Genomic DNA, 13,847 nt, shown 5'->3' on the forward strand with positions numbered 1-13,847 from the left:
AAAACTTAGAATTGCAAGTCCCTGACTGGAAAGACATTTGCATAGTAACCAACAGTGTTGGAACAATGGGGACCCAGTCGTCGCCTCCCCAATACACAGAAGACGTGCTCAGACCAGTTTTAGTCAAATGACTGACTGACTGTTAGAGGTTTTGAATTTCAACTTCCAACAGAGGATTTGAATTCAGAAAGCCATGTGCTCCCGGTTGGAACAGAACCTCCTTTCCAGTCCTGCCTGCTTCCATCTATTTCTCACAAAACTGAATCTTGTGAAAACACGTCAACCTCAAAAAGAGCAAAGTCTCCTAAGTGAACAAGGTTTAAAAAGAATACTGAGCCCCAACAAACAGCAAGACTACCTACAATCAAGTGAGCTCGAAGCACAGTAAACAAGAAACTCTTCTGATATTGTCTCAAACACCTCTCTACTATATTTTCCTCTCCTCTTTTCTGTCCCTATTTGCATGTGTGTATCGCATGTGCATGCTAGCCTGGCTGCGTCGTAAATCCGTAGGCGTTAACTGTATTAGAGTTTAAGTTTAAGTTATAATAAAATTTCACCTTTCTTCTTTAAACCTCGCAAAACCTGTGTGAATTGGTTTCTTTGTCTTATAATTGGAAAGCTGTGAACAAGGAATCACAAAGGGTGAGCTCAAAACACAGTGTGTTTAAAATTAAATCTTGTTACACTGAGACCAGGTAAAGACAGCAAAAGACCCCTAGATACATTTCACACCTGGTTGTAACAGAAATTTGGGTGCTAGCATCCGGAATTTTACCCACAGACAAATGAGTGAAATTGGAAGTGGGAAGCCAAATTGTTCCCAATCAAAAAGAGCAAAATTTCAATACAGGTTTTCTTGTGGTTGTGTGTGATTGAATACTAACATGTCTGCAACTGAAGCTAGTAGCTCTCCAAGCCAGATGAAGTAACTTAGGATAAGTTAAAAGCACTGTCTATGGAGGAGCTGAGAAAAATAGCTCAGCAGTGTTGGGATCACTGTACGTGGCAAAGCTAGGAAGTCTGAATTCCTAAGACTAGTGGCCAACCATTTTCCCTTGAATCTGAAGATGCAGAAGCAGTGTTAGAAGCAGACCCAGACAGAGTACTACTGGCAAAGTTACAACTGGAACAAAGGAAACTTGAATTAGAGGAAAAAGAGAAAGAGAGACAGGAAAAAGAGAGAGACAGGAGAGAGAAAAAGAGAGAGCCTTCCAGAAGGAACGTGAAGAAACAGAAAGTCAGTAGAAATAACGAGAGAGAGAGAGAGAGAGAGAGAGAGAAAGAATATCCCAGAAAGAATGCGAAGAAAGACAGTTAAAGCAGCTTGAGTAACCCCAGTGAAAGCATAGCCAATATGGAGGAGCATAATTCAGGGCTGGTTACAAAAATGCTAAAACTCACTCAATTAATTCCAAAATTTAATGAGGAAGATAGTCAGCGGAGTCCTTGTCTCTCTTATTGCACAGCAAACTAACTGGAAAAGACCATGAGATTTATTCCTTGTTGCCAGATGAGAGTTCATCAAAGTATGAACTGACCAAAAATGCTATCCTCGGAGCATATCAATTAGTACCCAATGCCTATCGCCAAAAGTTTAGAACCCTCAAAAATCAAGCCAATCAAAATTATTTGGAGCTTGAAAGAAGCAAGCAGCTGACTTTTGACCAGTGGCTGAAGGCTTTTAAAATACAACTCAGCTATGAGACTCTCAGAGAAGTAATCCTGTTAGAGGAATGTAAAAACTCTCTCCCATTGTCAATAAAGACCCATGTAGAGGAGCAGAGGGTTCAGGGAGCCCGGCAAGCGGCCTTTTGGGCTGATGAGTTTTCTTTAATTTACAAGTCGGTTTCCCAGGGAAGAACCTTTCCTAATTACCCCCACAAATCCAAAAGGACAAAAGAAGGTGATAGAAGCCCACGCAGTCCTAGAAGAGAAAGGAAAGCAGGAGACACAGGTGGCCCTCCTCCAACCAAAAAGGAAGGTGCTGTGGGCAAGAGTGAGACCCAGAGGCCTGTGTGTTTCCATTGTAATAAGGCAGGGCATTTAAAAGCTGACTGCTGGAGAATAAAGGAGATACCGGGTTAATCAGGGCACACCTGCTCAGTGAAGACGAGGCCCTGATGGAAAACGCAGAACAAGCTGTGGCTTTAACTGCAGTAAGAGTGCAACCCAGGGAGCTTACTATGGCCAGTGCAGGAAAAGTTAATAGAATTCCTGAAGGTTATCAGGGTTTTTTATTTGAAGGGAAAGTAACCCCATATCCCTTGAGTAGGGCAAGCAAGCCCATAGTGATTCTCAGGGGCACAGGGGCCACCAGATCCTTTTACTGGGAAAAAGCCTGACCTTTCCCCAGAGAGTGCAGTGAACACCAGAATGGTGGTGAAATGTATTGGAGGGCAGTATGTGCCTGTACCTGTACACTGGGTGCACCTGGAGTGCGACCTAGTTTCAGGGCCAGTGACTGTAGGGATTGTCCCTAGTTGCCTGTGGACAGGGTTGACCTGCTCCAAGGTAATGATCTGGCAGGGGTGAAGGTGGTAGCCCCCCAGTAGAGAAAGAAAGACTTCAGGAGGTCAGAGAGACAGGGCAGTGGCAGGAGACAGTCTACTGCAGTTTCCCTGAATATGTAGTGGATCAGGCCATGATCAAACCAGCATCCCCAGAGGATACTGAATTGGCACTGCAGGCAAATGATCATGAGGTCTGTCTGTCCGGGACTTTCTTTGGAAAGTTATGAGACCCAGGGAATGAATTAAATAGATTTTCCCTAGCTGAGGCTCAGTGAGCCAACCCAGTATTGCAAGAGTTAGCACAGGCTGCCCAGTCTGAAAGTAATGTAGAGGGAGTCCCTGAGTGCTACTATTTAAAGAATGGGGTATTGATGAGGAAATGGAGTTCTCCTCACAGACCTGAGGGCAAAGAGTGGACAGTAGTCCACCAGTTAGTGGTGCCACAGAGGTACCGGGGAGAAATATTAAGAAGGGCCCATGAGACTACAGTGGCTGTACATACCGGTATACAAAAGACCAAAGTCTGCATAAGACAGCAGTTTGACTGACCAAGACTCCACAAAGATGTGATGGAGTACTGCAGGAGTTGCCACATGTGCCAGGTTGAGGGGAAACCCCAACCTGCAGTGAAACCTGCACCCCTAAGTCTTGTACCGGTGTTAGGAGGACTCTCCAGCAAGGGGCTGGTGAACTGTAAGGGACCCCCACCGAGAACAAAAGGGGACAGGCATGCACAGGGCTGAAAAAAGTTTAGAAGGAGAAGGGGAAAAAGTGGCCAAGAGGGCAGGTTAAAGGAAGTCCAGGAAGAATCCCGATGAAAACCCCTACCATCCGTTCACCCAACTCCTCAAATTGTGAAAAATTAGATCCCACATCCTCCTACGTAAATGCACCCACCAGAGTTGCTAACAGCATTTACAGGAACCTGCAGAGACAAAGAGAGACCTCATGGGGCACAGAAACCAATTAGGGTGATGCTTCATCTAGTTGAATTGCCACAGGAGAGTGCCACCAAGTCTGCACAAATACCTACAAGTAGGAGTGTCCCAGAGAACAAGGGGAAGAGTAACAAAGACACCTCCCCCACAAGTCAGAAAAAAGGGAACCACCCATCCCCCGAAGTCAAAAGTCTTTGTAAAACAGCACTGGCGCCCAGAACAGACTTTTTTAAATGAATGAATGGAAATGAATGAGAGAAATGCATGGTTTTTCTTTCTGTATCTTATATTTCTCTCAAACTCTGTAATGAAATGCGCCATTTTTCTTCAAATCACATTTCATTCCCCTGGGTGTGGAGGTGTCAGGCAAGCCCCCCACCTACCAACAGGTACGTATTATTGCGCCACATGAACATTCAAACTTAAAATTGCAAGTCCCTGACCGGAAAGACATTTGCATAGTAACCGACAGTGTTGGAACAATGGGGACCCAGTCGTTGCTTCCCCAATACACAGAAGAAGTGATCAGACCAGTTTTGGTCACATGACTGACTGTTGGAGGTTTTGAATTTGAACTTCCAACAGAGGATTTGAACTCAGAAAGCCGTGTGCTCCGGTTGGAACAGAACCTCCACTCCAGTCCTGCCTGCCTCCATCACTTTCCAACGGAACTGAATCTTGTGAAAACACGTCAATCTCAAAGAGAGAATAGTCTCCTACGTGAACAAGGTTTAAGAAGAACACTGGGCCCTGATGAACTGCAAGACTACCTACAATCAAGTGAGCTCAAAGCACAGTAATAAAGAGACTCTTCTGATGTTATCTCAAACACCTCTCTACTTTATTTTCCTCTCCTCTTTTCTGTCCCTATTTGCATGTGTGTATCACATGTGCATGCTAGCGTGGGCGCGTCGTCTATCCGTAGGCATTAACCGTTTTAGAGTTTAAGTTTAAGTTATAATAAAATTTCACCTTTCTTCTTTAAACCTCAGAAAACCTGTGTGAATTGGTTTCTTTGTCTTATAGTTGGAAAGCTGAGAACAAGGATTCACAAAGTGGGAGCTCAAAACACAGTGTGTTTAAAATTAAACCCTGTTAGAATAAGACCAAGTAAAGACAGCAAAAGATCCCTAAACACATTTTGCACCTGGGTGTAACAAAGGATAAAGCCATAACAGGAAATTAAAAAGAGAGCTATAATAAAAAATACCGGTTGGCTGAGCTTGGCTGAGGTCCCTTTTAAACTGGGTCAAGTGTGGTTCCAGTACATGAATAGAAACATAGCACTTATTTATAATTTAAAAGTTCACTTGCTTGAAAGTTAGCGAGTGGCTAAATAATACAAATTAGAAAGAAAATCTCACTTCCCAGTCTGAGACTACATTCCTCTGAGGTCTCAAACAACAGTGCCTTTCAGCTGTCATGGAGTAATTGAATTCCACAGCACACTTCAAGAAATCCTCCATTATCCACATAACAAAAAAATTCTGTTTTCCATTTGAAAGGTATCATTAAAGTATGTGAGATTCTTCAGCAAATAATTGAACAACCGCATTAACATCCCAATCGATAGCATTCCAAGAGAAAATACTTGTTTAAAGTTACACAATATTTAGTCTGGCTATGGTACTGCTGACAGCTGCAACAAAGAATTGAAAACTATTCTAAATCAAAACTACTCAAGTAGCTTAAAACTTTTTCCTCCTTGCTCTAAAACACAGAGCAGACTTACATAGGAACAGTATTATTTATATATGAACCATTTACATCCAAGGACTGGCACAGACTGTGAAAGGTAGTCTGTCAAAGAGCAACAATTATTTAGGCTTTCACATGTTCTATGTTGTAGTTTACTTTCAAGTTGTGTCTGGATCCTATGAAGCTTCTGTACATTATGTTGCCTAATTGTTGCAATATTGTTCTATCTCATGCTTGACTATCACTGACTGAACAAAGCAAAGGTAGACAAAACAGAATTAGTGCAGGATGGACATGTAGCATCTGGATTACAATCAAAACTATTTAGGATAACCAAAGTACACTGTCTCTAATTTACAGTCTCTGCCAAAGAGAAAATTATTGACATTGAAAGGTCACTGAAATGTAGCAATGATAAAGGTTCATAGAGAGATTTCTCTAGTAGACAGTTGTGAGGGTAATCGGAATGATGCTATAATCACTTAGATTTTAATTATAGTTCAATGTTGTCACTAATCCATTCACAATGTGGTTTCTTTCTCAGTTTTCTACCAATTTTCGTCTCTCCTTTCCTGTCGACAAATACTTCCACAGAGAAAGATAGTTCTTTGGTAGCTCATCCAAGTGATTATTCTTTCTGTCTGAACTTAGAGATCATAGCCACAAACACTCAGGAGACTGAGAACACATCCACCATATGTTTTTGCTGTATTGTTACGACCAAGTGAGAAAGGGGTCTAGCGGTGCCTCTCAGAATTCACCATAACAGGGTTTAATTTTAAACACACCGTTTTGTTAGCTCCCCTTAGTGAATCCTTGTTCACTAATTTCCAATTATAAGGCAAAGTAACTAGCCAAACAGGTTTTCTTAGGTTTAAAGGAAAAAGGTTGAACTTTATTAAACTTAAACTCTAATTCTATTAACGCCTACAGATACATGACGCACCCATGCTAGTCTGCATACGCGATACACACATGTAGGCAAAGATAGAAAAGAGCAGAAGAAATAAAGTGGAGAGGTTTGAGACAATATCTGAAGATTGTTTTGGTTACTGTTCTTCAAGCTCAGTGTAAAGTCTTTGATTGTAGGTAGGTCTTGCTTTTCGTTGGGGCCCAGTATTCTTCTTAAACTTTGTTTGCTGTAGGAGACTTTTCTCTCTTGAAGTTCATCTGTCCTCAGTGGGTTCAGAGGCTTGTGAGAAAGAGATGGGAGCAGATAGAAAAGGTCTTCTCACTCCAGGAGCAAACAGTCTTTCTGGGTTCAAAAACTCTGTGGCTAGTTCAAAAAACTCTGGACCAGCCAGTAAGACATGTGACCAGCTGGTTTAACCAGTCCTGGCTTTTGTGGATTGTATCATCTTAGCAGTCTCTGGAATGCTCTTCCTTACACCTTTAATGTCTGGTGATCAAAATCCATTGAGGGTTGAATGTGTCAGGGAATGGTCCTTTTGTCTCCACAAGCACTGTATGTTAGTATGTAAATGTTTTTCAGCTAAGTGTCTGGCAGCCCTTGTAACAGGTCTTCTCTTCTTCCCAGCAACAGTTTAAAATCAATGTTCATATGACAAACTTAATATGTCTCATTCTTGGCAGATGGGGGCCTGCATGACATGTATCTTATGTCCCCCTTCTCCCATCTCCAAATCACAAAATTAGCACTGATACCTTTTGCATCTCTTTATAATATCTTTGTATCTCTATTCGATAGTGACTATCTATTGGCTTTTCAACTATGCAAGCTATTACAGGCTAGCCCGTTTCAGCATGCAGCCATATCTGCAGACAACAACTATAACTTGTACTTATATAGTTCCATTAGCATAATAAAATGTCCCCAGGCACTTCAACGGACCATTACAAAACAAAGTATGACACCGAACCATATAAGGAGTTATTATGTCAGAATACCAAAAGCTTGGTCAAAGAGGTATGTTTTAAGGAGTGTCTTAAAGGAGGAAAGCAAGGCAGAGAGGTGTAGGGAGGGAATTCCAGAGCTTAAGGCTTAGGCAATTGAAGACACAGCCACCAATTGTGCAGTAATTAAAAATGGGGATGCTCAAGAGGCCAGAATTGGGTGAACACAGATATCTTGCAGGGTTGTGGGGCTACAGAAGATTAAAGAGATAGGGAGGGGCAAAGCCATGGGGGGAAATTTGAAAACAAGGATGTGAATTTTTAAATCAAGGCTTTGCTTGATCAAGACCCAACGTAGGTCAGCGAGCACAAGGCTGATGGGTGAACAAGACTTGGTGTGAGTAAGGACACAGGCAGCAGAGTTTTGGATGACCTCGAGTTTACAGAGGGTAGAATGTGGGACACCAGTCATCAGTGTGTTGGAATAGTCGTCTAGATGTAACAAAGACATTAATGAGGCAGGGGCAAAGTCAGTTCCCTCATGTTCCTCCTTTGAATCACTTATCAATTTCTTTACCTTCCCCGCTTCATTTTATAGTTCAGTTTATCATGTTCCTTCCCTGTACATTGAGGATTTTATACATTCTTTCTTTCCCCTTAATGCAACCATGACTTAGCTTTTTGTCCAGTTTGGTTTTTCTCTCCTGTTGGCTCCTCAATTTGTTTCTAGAGTAAACTGTGTGCAATATAAAAATCATCTCCTTAAAATTCTTAATTTTCTTTCTGCCATCTGTCCCTTAAAAGGATCTACCCGTTATATTCCTTTCATACAGTATCTCATCCACTAAAAGTCTATTTTCTCAAAACACATTTCTAAATAGTTTTCATCTGTTCTGTCTTCATTTCAACCTAAAAATTAACAGCTCCATGAGATGTTCACTTACTTCAACTTGGCTTATTACTGCCTATTCATCAGTTAGGAGCAAAACCAATATTGCTCCCCCAACCCCCCAACTTTCCTTTGTTTGTTTCCTCACGGGCTGTTTTAATTAAAGATTTTTGAACTATTTCAAAAAACTGCCTCATTCATACAAATTGTTCCCACTGTAAATCATAGTCAATGCCAGGGTGGTTAAAATCCCATAATATTACAACTGTGCTCTTAGCACTTATCTTTTTAATGAGCTCCCACATCCATCCACCTCCATTTTATTTAGTGGTGGTGTGTAACATGTTCCTACTGATAATATTTCTGCTTTCTATCTTCCAGATGAATCCAAAGACACTCTGTCAATTCCCAGTTCCTCTCGGCAACATATTAACCTTTTCTGATACATGGTATCCTTCCCTTCCTTTTCTATCCTTCCTAAAGCAAAGAAAGCCTGAAGATGTGTTCCCCACTCCCCACTTTCCTTTAATCAGATTTATAACTAATAGTGATATCTAGTAGCTCCCAATTTACCACTACTTATCCATTTTATTTCTAACTTTTTGGCATTCATGACATCCTAAATGTCCATGCTGTTCTCCTGTCCTCTGTGTTGCAGTCAGATGGCTCCTTCTTGACAATTAGTCCACAGGTTAATCTGATACATTTCAAGCAACTGCCCAGGCAGGTCAGCAGCCACCTTAGATTAGCTATGAACAAGCAGCATGAAGGTACTTGTGCTGGCAAGGCTCCTGGTGTTTGTTATTTGTCACATTTAATGGGCCATAGGAAATCATGTTGTTAAGACAGTAATGCAGAGTGCCCTGCTGTAATATCTGTGTGCCTTTGCATTTGGAAAGTATATGATAGTTCCCAGAGTGCCATATATATCATATTCTACCAAGCCAGCAGCGACGTCTTGACAAAACTAACTGCAGCCTAAATAATAATGACCGAAGCATTTGAATTGTTGTGTTACCCTGCAAGAAGCTACCACCTCAGGTGATAGTTGCTGCCTTTGACTTCCACCAGCATACATTTGCTGACAACTTAAGCAGTTGTGTTGATGATTGATTGTGCAATAAATGGGATATTGATATTTGGCCTTCTGCGGAACTGACACCCAACGCCTATGCTGATGGTAACAGGAGATTGACCTTGAAGAACTTTGTATATGTACCCTGACCACGAACTTCTAGTTGCATGCTTTATCTTAATGCTTATTTCACAGAATCCATTAGTCCTGTGCCCAATGCACTGCTAAAATTTCCCAACATAGCCCATTTATTATATTACAGAGCTTTTTTGTGGCTTATACTGTTTATTCTGCTCAAGCGTCAGGAAATGTTTGACAATCCTAAAATAACTGTGCATTAAGAGTGCCTTGAAAGTCACATTCATTCTAATATGAAGTGTCAGCATTGGCTCAGTGACAGCACTTTTGGCTCGGAGTCAAAGGGTTGTGGGTTCAAGTCCCAAGTCTAGGCTGGTACTCCAGTGTAGTACTGAAGGGGATGCCTATTTCAGATGAGACGTTAAACTGAGGCCACGTCTGCCCTGCAAAGCTAATGTAAAAGATTCCATGATGCTATTTTATGTAGAATTTGAAGAATGGGGCCTGGCCAATATTTAACTCTCAAACAACATCACTAAAATGGATGACCGGGTACTATCTCATTACTGTTTGTAAGGTCTTACTGTGCACAAATTGGCTGTCATGTTTCTTACATTATAAAAGTGACTACACTTCAAAAGTAGTTCATTAGTTGTAAAGTGCTTTAGAATGTCTCAATGTCATGAAAGTTGCTATATAAATGTTAGTCTTTTATTTCTATTTTAACTACAGATCCCCTCTGGAAATATGTCTTGGAGCCTATGGGAACATATAATCTCATCTCATCTCATTTATACAATTGGGTAATAAATACGAAATGAAATTCAGACAAACAGCTACCAGAACCTTCAAGAACTTGCAAAGATAGTGAAGGAATTTAAGGGACAGATATGAAGAATTCTTTTGCACTGGTCAAATTCAAGTGTTAAGACCAACTGTAAAATGTCAAAGTGACCAGTAAAATTTAAAATTAGCATTTAGAAAGTTGGGAGAGGGAGCTGCCCCTGCAAATACTGAGCAAATATTTATTAGAGTGAAGAACTCAAGTCAATCTTTAAACCAATGTAAAATTGGAAAGCAATTTAAAAACACTACCTGAAAATGATCCCCATTAATACATACTCAATAAGAAGGGCTTCCATAGAAATTGATAGCAAGAATTGGGAGCTCTTAAGCATGATAAAACTTACATAGAATTTACAGCACGGAAACAGGCTTTACAGCCCAATACACCTATGCCATTGTTTATGCTCCATGTGAGCTTCCTCCCACTTTATTTACTTTATCCCACCCTATCAATATACCCTTCTATTCCTTCCTCCCTCATATATTTATCTAGCTTCTCCTTAAAAACATCTATCTTATTTGCCTCAACCACTCTATGTGGCATCAAGTTCTACATTTTCACCACTATCTGAGTAAAGATGTTTTTCGTGAACTATTTATCAGATTTATTAGTGTCTATTATATTCATGGCCCCTCAATTTGGACTCCCCACAAGTGAAAATATCTTTTCTATATCTTCCTTATCAAATCCAATCATAATTTTAAAGACTTCTATCAGGTCATTTTTCAGCCTTCCCTTTTTCTAGAGAAAAACGCTCATGCCTGTTCAATCTTTTTTGATAGTTGTACTCTTTCAGTTCTGGTGTCATCCTTGTAAATCTTTTTTGGGCTTTCTCCAGTGATTCTATAGTATAAATTTTTTTATATAATATGTAGACCAGAACTGTATACAGGACTCAACTTACATTTGTATAGCACCTTATTCTATTGAAACATCTCAAAACACTTCACACATTTAATTACTTTTGATATAGAATGGATGTTGTTACATAAGGAGATATCCATGTACTTAATATTTTATTTTATTTATTTTATTTAGAGATACAGCACTGAAACGGGCCCTTCGGCCAACCGAGTCTGTGCCGGCGAAGAACCACCCATTTATACTAACCCTACAGTAATCCCATATTCCCTACCACCTACCTACACTAGGGGCAATTTACAATGGCCAATTTACCTATCACCTGCAAGTCTTTGGCGGTGGGAGGAAACCCACGCGGTCACAGGGAGAACTTGCAAACTCTGCACAGGCAGTACCCAGACTTGAACCCGGGTCCCTGGAGCTGTGAGGCTGCAGTGCTAACCACTGCTAATATCTTTAGCATATTTCATTTAGCAGTTTGATGCTAACAGCATCTCCAAACTGGGTGACACTGAGTAGCAACCATATACTTTCCCATGCAAAGAAGGGAGAATAAGGGAGAGCCATTCTGGATCACTAGTACACACCTCCTGGAGATTGGCTTGGCAATACATTGCTGAGGGATTGGAAGTAACTGTCTCAGACACAACTTGTATAAATCATAAGGAGGTCCAAGGTGACTGGGGAGAAACAGGAGTCCAAAAAATATTTTGAATATGGCGCTATCGTGTCGAGCTGGTAATGTGTTAACATGGTTTCAGAAATTGTGTAATAGGTAATGAAGAACCATGCAATTGCAGTGCTGAGAAGGTTCTTTTTGTTCCAATTTTCACCCTCCTCTCCTTGAAGCACTGACTCGAAGCTCCAGGGAGCCGGCAGCTCTCCTTTGCTCAAGAGACCATTTTGAATGTGCGAACCTGAACTGTAAATGGCAGCAGACTAATCAACAATGGAGAGAATGACACTACCCCCACCTGACATAAACACTCTTTTCAGGAGGATTCACTCGTTGGATGGCTGATTCCTTCCCTTTCTCAGTGCTGCTGAGGACAATATCTCAACAGCTGCCCTGACTGAGGTCAACACAGAACAAAGCTTTGAGGGCTGAAGCAAGTTACATTTATATAGATCCCGAGGCGTTTCACAAGGAGAACGATCGGGAGCTTTACACCACGGATTATTCGACAGCTGAAGTTACCAGTGAGGAGCTGTCCCGTGCCCAGCATGAAATGTATCATCAGGCCTCCAGCTCAGTGTCTGCTGCAGAGTGTCCGCAGCACCTAGCGCTGAACCTGCAGTAGCAGTGAGAGTAGATGTGCAACAATGGACAAGCGCTTCTCGTGCACAGTGGAGCTCTCAGTTTCTCAACGGCTCATGAAGTAACAAAAGAAACTCCATGTCAAAAAAAAAACTCCCTTCTGGTTTAACAATAGACCGTTAAACCAGCAAAGCAGCCTGACTAACCGCATCTTCTAAATGCCACGTGGCAGCTTACAGTTAGGTGCGACAAATACGAAAGTACACACTAACTAAATGCTGAAAAATGGATCAAAAATCCTCTATTAGCTAAAAATGCTCAAAATTGCTAATATGACATTTATTGTATTCTTATGGTACCTGCTATGATTACATAGATACTGAGGCCAGTGACATGTTGGGATGAGAGCCAACGACAAGTACTGTGAATTTCTACATTTGCCTTGATCAGTGCGATTTGCTGGCCGTAATGTTACATGAAAAATGACAGTTTATGAGCAAATCTGAGAGGTCTATATGTCATGGACCGAACAGCGATGATACAAAAATAGGAAAGCAAAACTGAATGAAACGACCGTACAATTAAAACGGCATATCCCAGAATGTTTAACTGGGGAATAATATCAAAGGATAGTATATCAGCTCTCGACCTCAGATTACAGTCATAAAGTCTTTTGATTGTTGGTTCTGGCACGTTTTGTGCTATTTGAACGGTTGCGTTAGACTAGTTGTCCTTTAAGCTCCGTGAAATAAGATGCGCTGATATTTCAGCCCCGTTTCCGTTAAAGAGGCCGATAGCTGAGCAGATTTCGCGAGCTTTTCTAAGCTCGGTCTCAGTCCGCCTGCTTAACAGTGACTTAACTACTTATGTCCTGGTCATTACAGTACTTCCAGCTTAATAAGAAAATGTTCCGCTATTGATCAACGGCAGAGATCATTAGGAACAGTTCAAGGCGGCTTTATCCCACGACACTGTTCAATTTTACAATGAAACAAGATGGTAACGGAAACTGGGTCAAATCGTAGCAATTTAAACATCACTATTAATTGGTGTCTTACCTGCTCCCAAGCTCAGGAAGGGCAAACAAAGGCTGATGAATAGAAAAATAAGTGAGTGCATTCTCTCCTTTTTTTCCCCCCGTTTCAGTTTCTCTTGTGTCAAAATTCACGGAAGCAGTGACTGACCGATCGCTCCGGCGCGGGGCTTTTTATTTCTCCCCGGGACAGTCGGACCTGCCACATGAAGACGAGCTCCTCCTCCTGGATCCACCTCTCACCACATTCCTTCAGATTACACTCGGGAACAGAACGCAATGCGGGAGTTCTTTTTTGTTGATGTTAGTTGGGGGGGGGGGGGGGGATCGGGGCTGCGGGGGGAGATGGGTGGTGGAAATTGCTGCAATGTCACATTCAAGTAAGCGATATGTTTCCTTACTATGTTCCCACGCAGAGATGGGAAGGTCGAATGGATGGTTGCAGTGAGCACCTTTTAAAGCATCGGTCAATTAGAGGTCAATGGCAGAGATGCAGACCCTGTCTGACTGTATCCAATCAATGCTGGTTTCGCAAGGGCATCTCGCCTTATTACACTGTTACTGGGCTTTTTGGCAAAAATATATATATAATAACGACAGAAAGTTAAAAGCGATTTGAAGATCCAAATCCTGTGATTTGGATAGCAAAAACAAAACAATGTTCTCGGTTTTGTTTTACAATCACTACACCGGGACGAAACTGTCAATTACTGCCAAGTACAAAGATGATGGGATGGGGAAGGGTGGGACGTTTATTCATGGCTTGAGTTCTGTTGTTTGCTTTGCCGTTTGTTAAAATATGA

At 41.4% G+C, this 13,847-nt stretch overlaps 1 protein-coding gene across 4 annotated transcripts in view; it reads right to left on the bottom strand.

The window, feature by feature from the left end:
* ca4a (carbonic anhydrase IV a) overlaps nt 1-13,465 on the bottom strand; it is a 157,391-nt gene extending 143,926 nt beyond the window's left edge. For 2 of the 4 annotated variants that reach the window (XM_068010315.1, XM_068010316.1), the window contains exon 1: nt 13,070-13,347. In XM_068010315.1, the coding sequence (XP_067866416.1) occupies nt 13,070-13,130 (61 nt within the window). In that variant the 5' untranslated portion in view covers nt 13,131-13,347. Of the gene's footprint in view, nt 1-13,069 lie in introns of all 4 variants that reach the window. The other 2 variants (XM_068010314.1, XM_068010313.1) reach the window with 2 other exon arrangements.
* Nucleotides 13,466-13,847: the final 382 nt, after the last annotated feature.

The sequence above is a fragment of the Heterodontus francisci genome, chromosome 30, assembly GCF_036365525.1.
Source record: "Heterodontus francisci isolate sHetFra1 chromosome 30, sHetFra1.hap1, whole genome shotgun sequence".
NCBI classification, from domain to species: Eukaryota; Metazoa; Chordata; class Chondrichthyes; order Heterodontiformes; family Heterodontidae; genus Heterodontus; species Heterodontus francisci.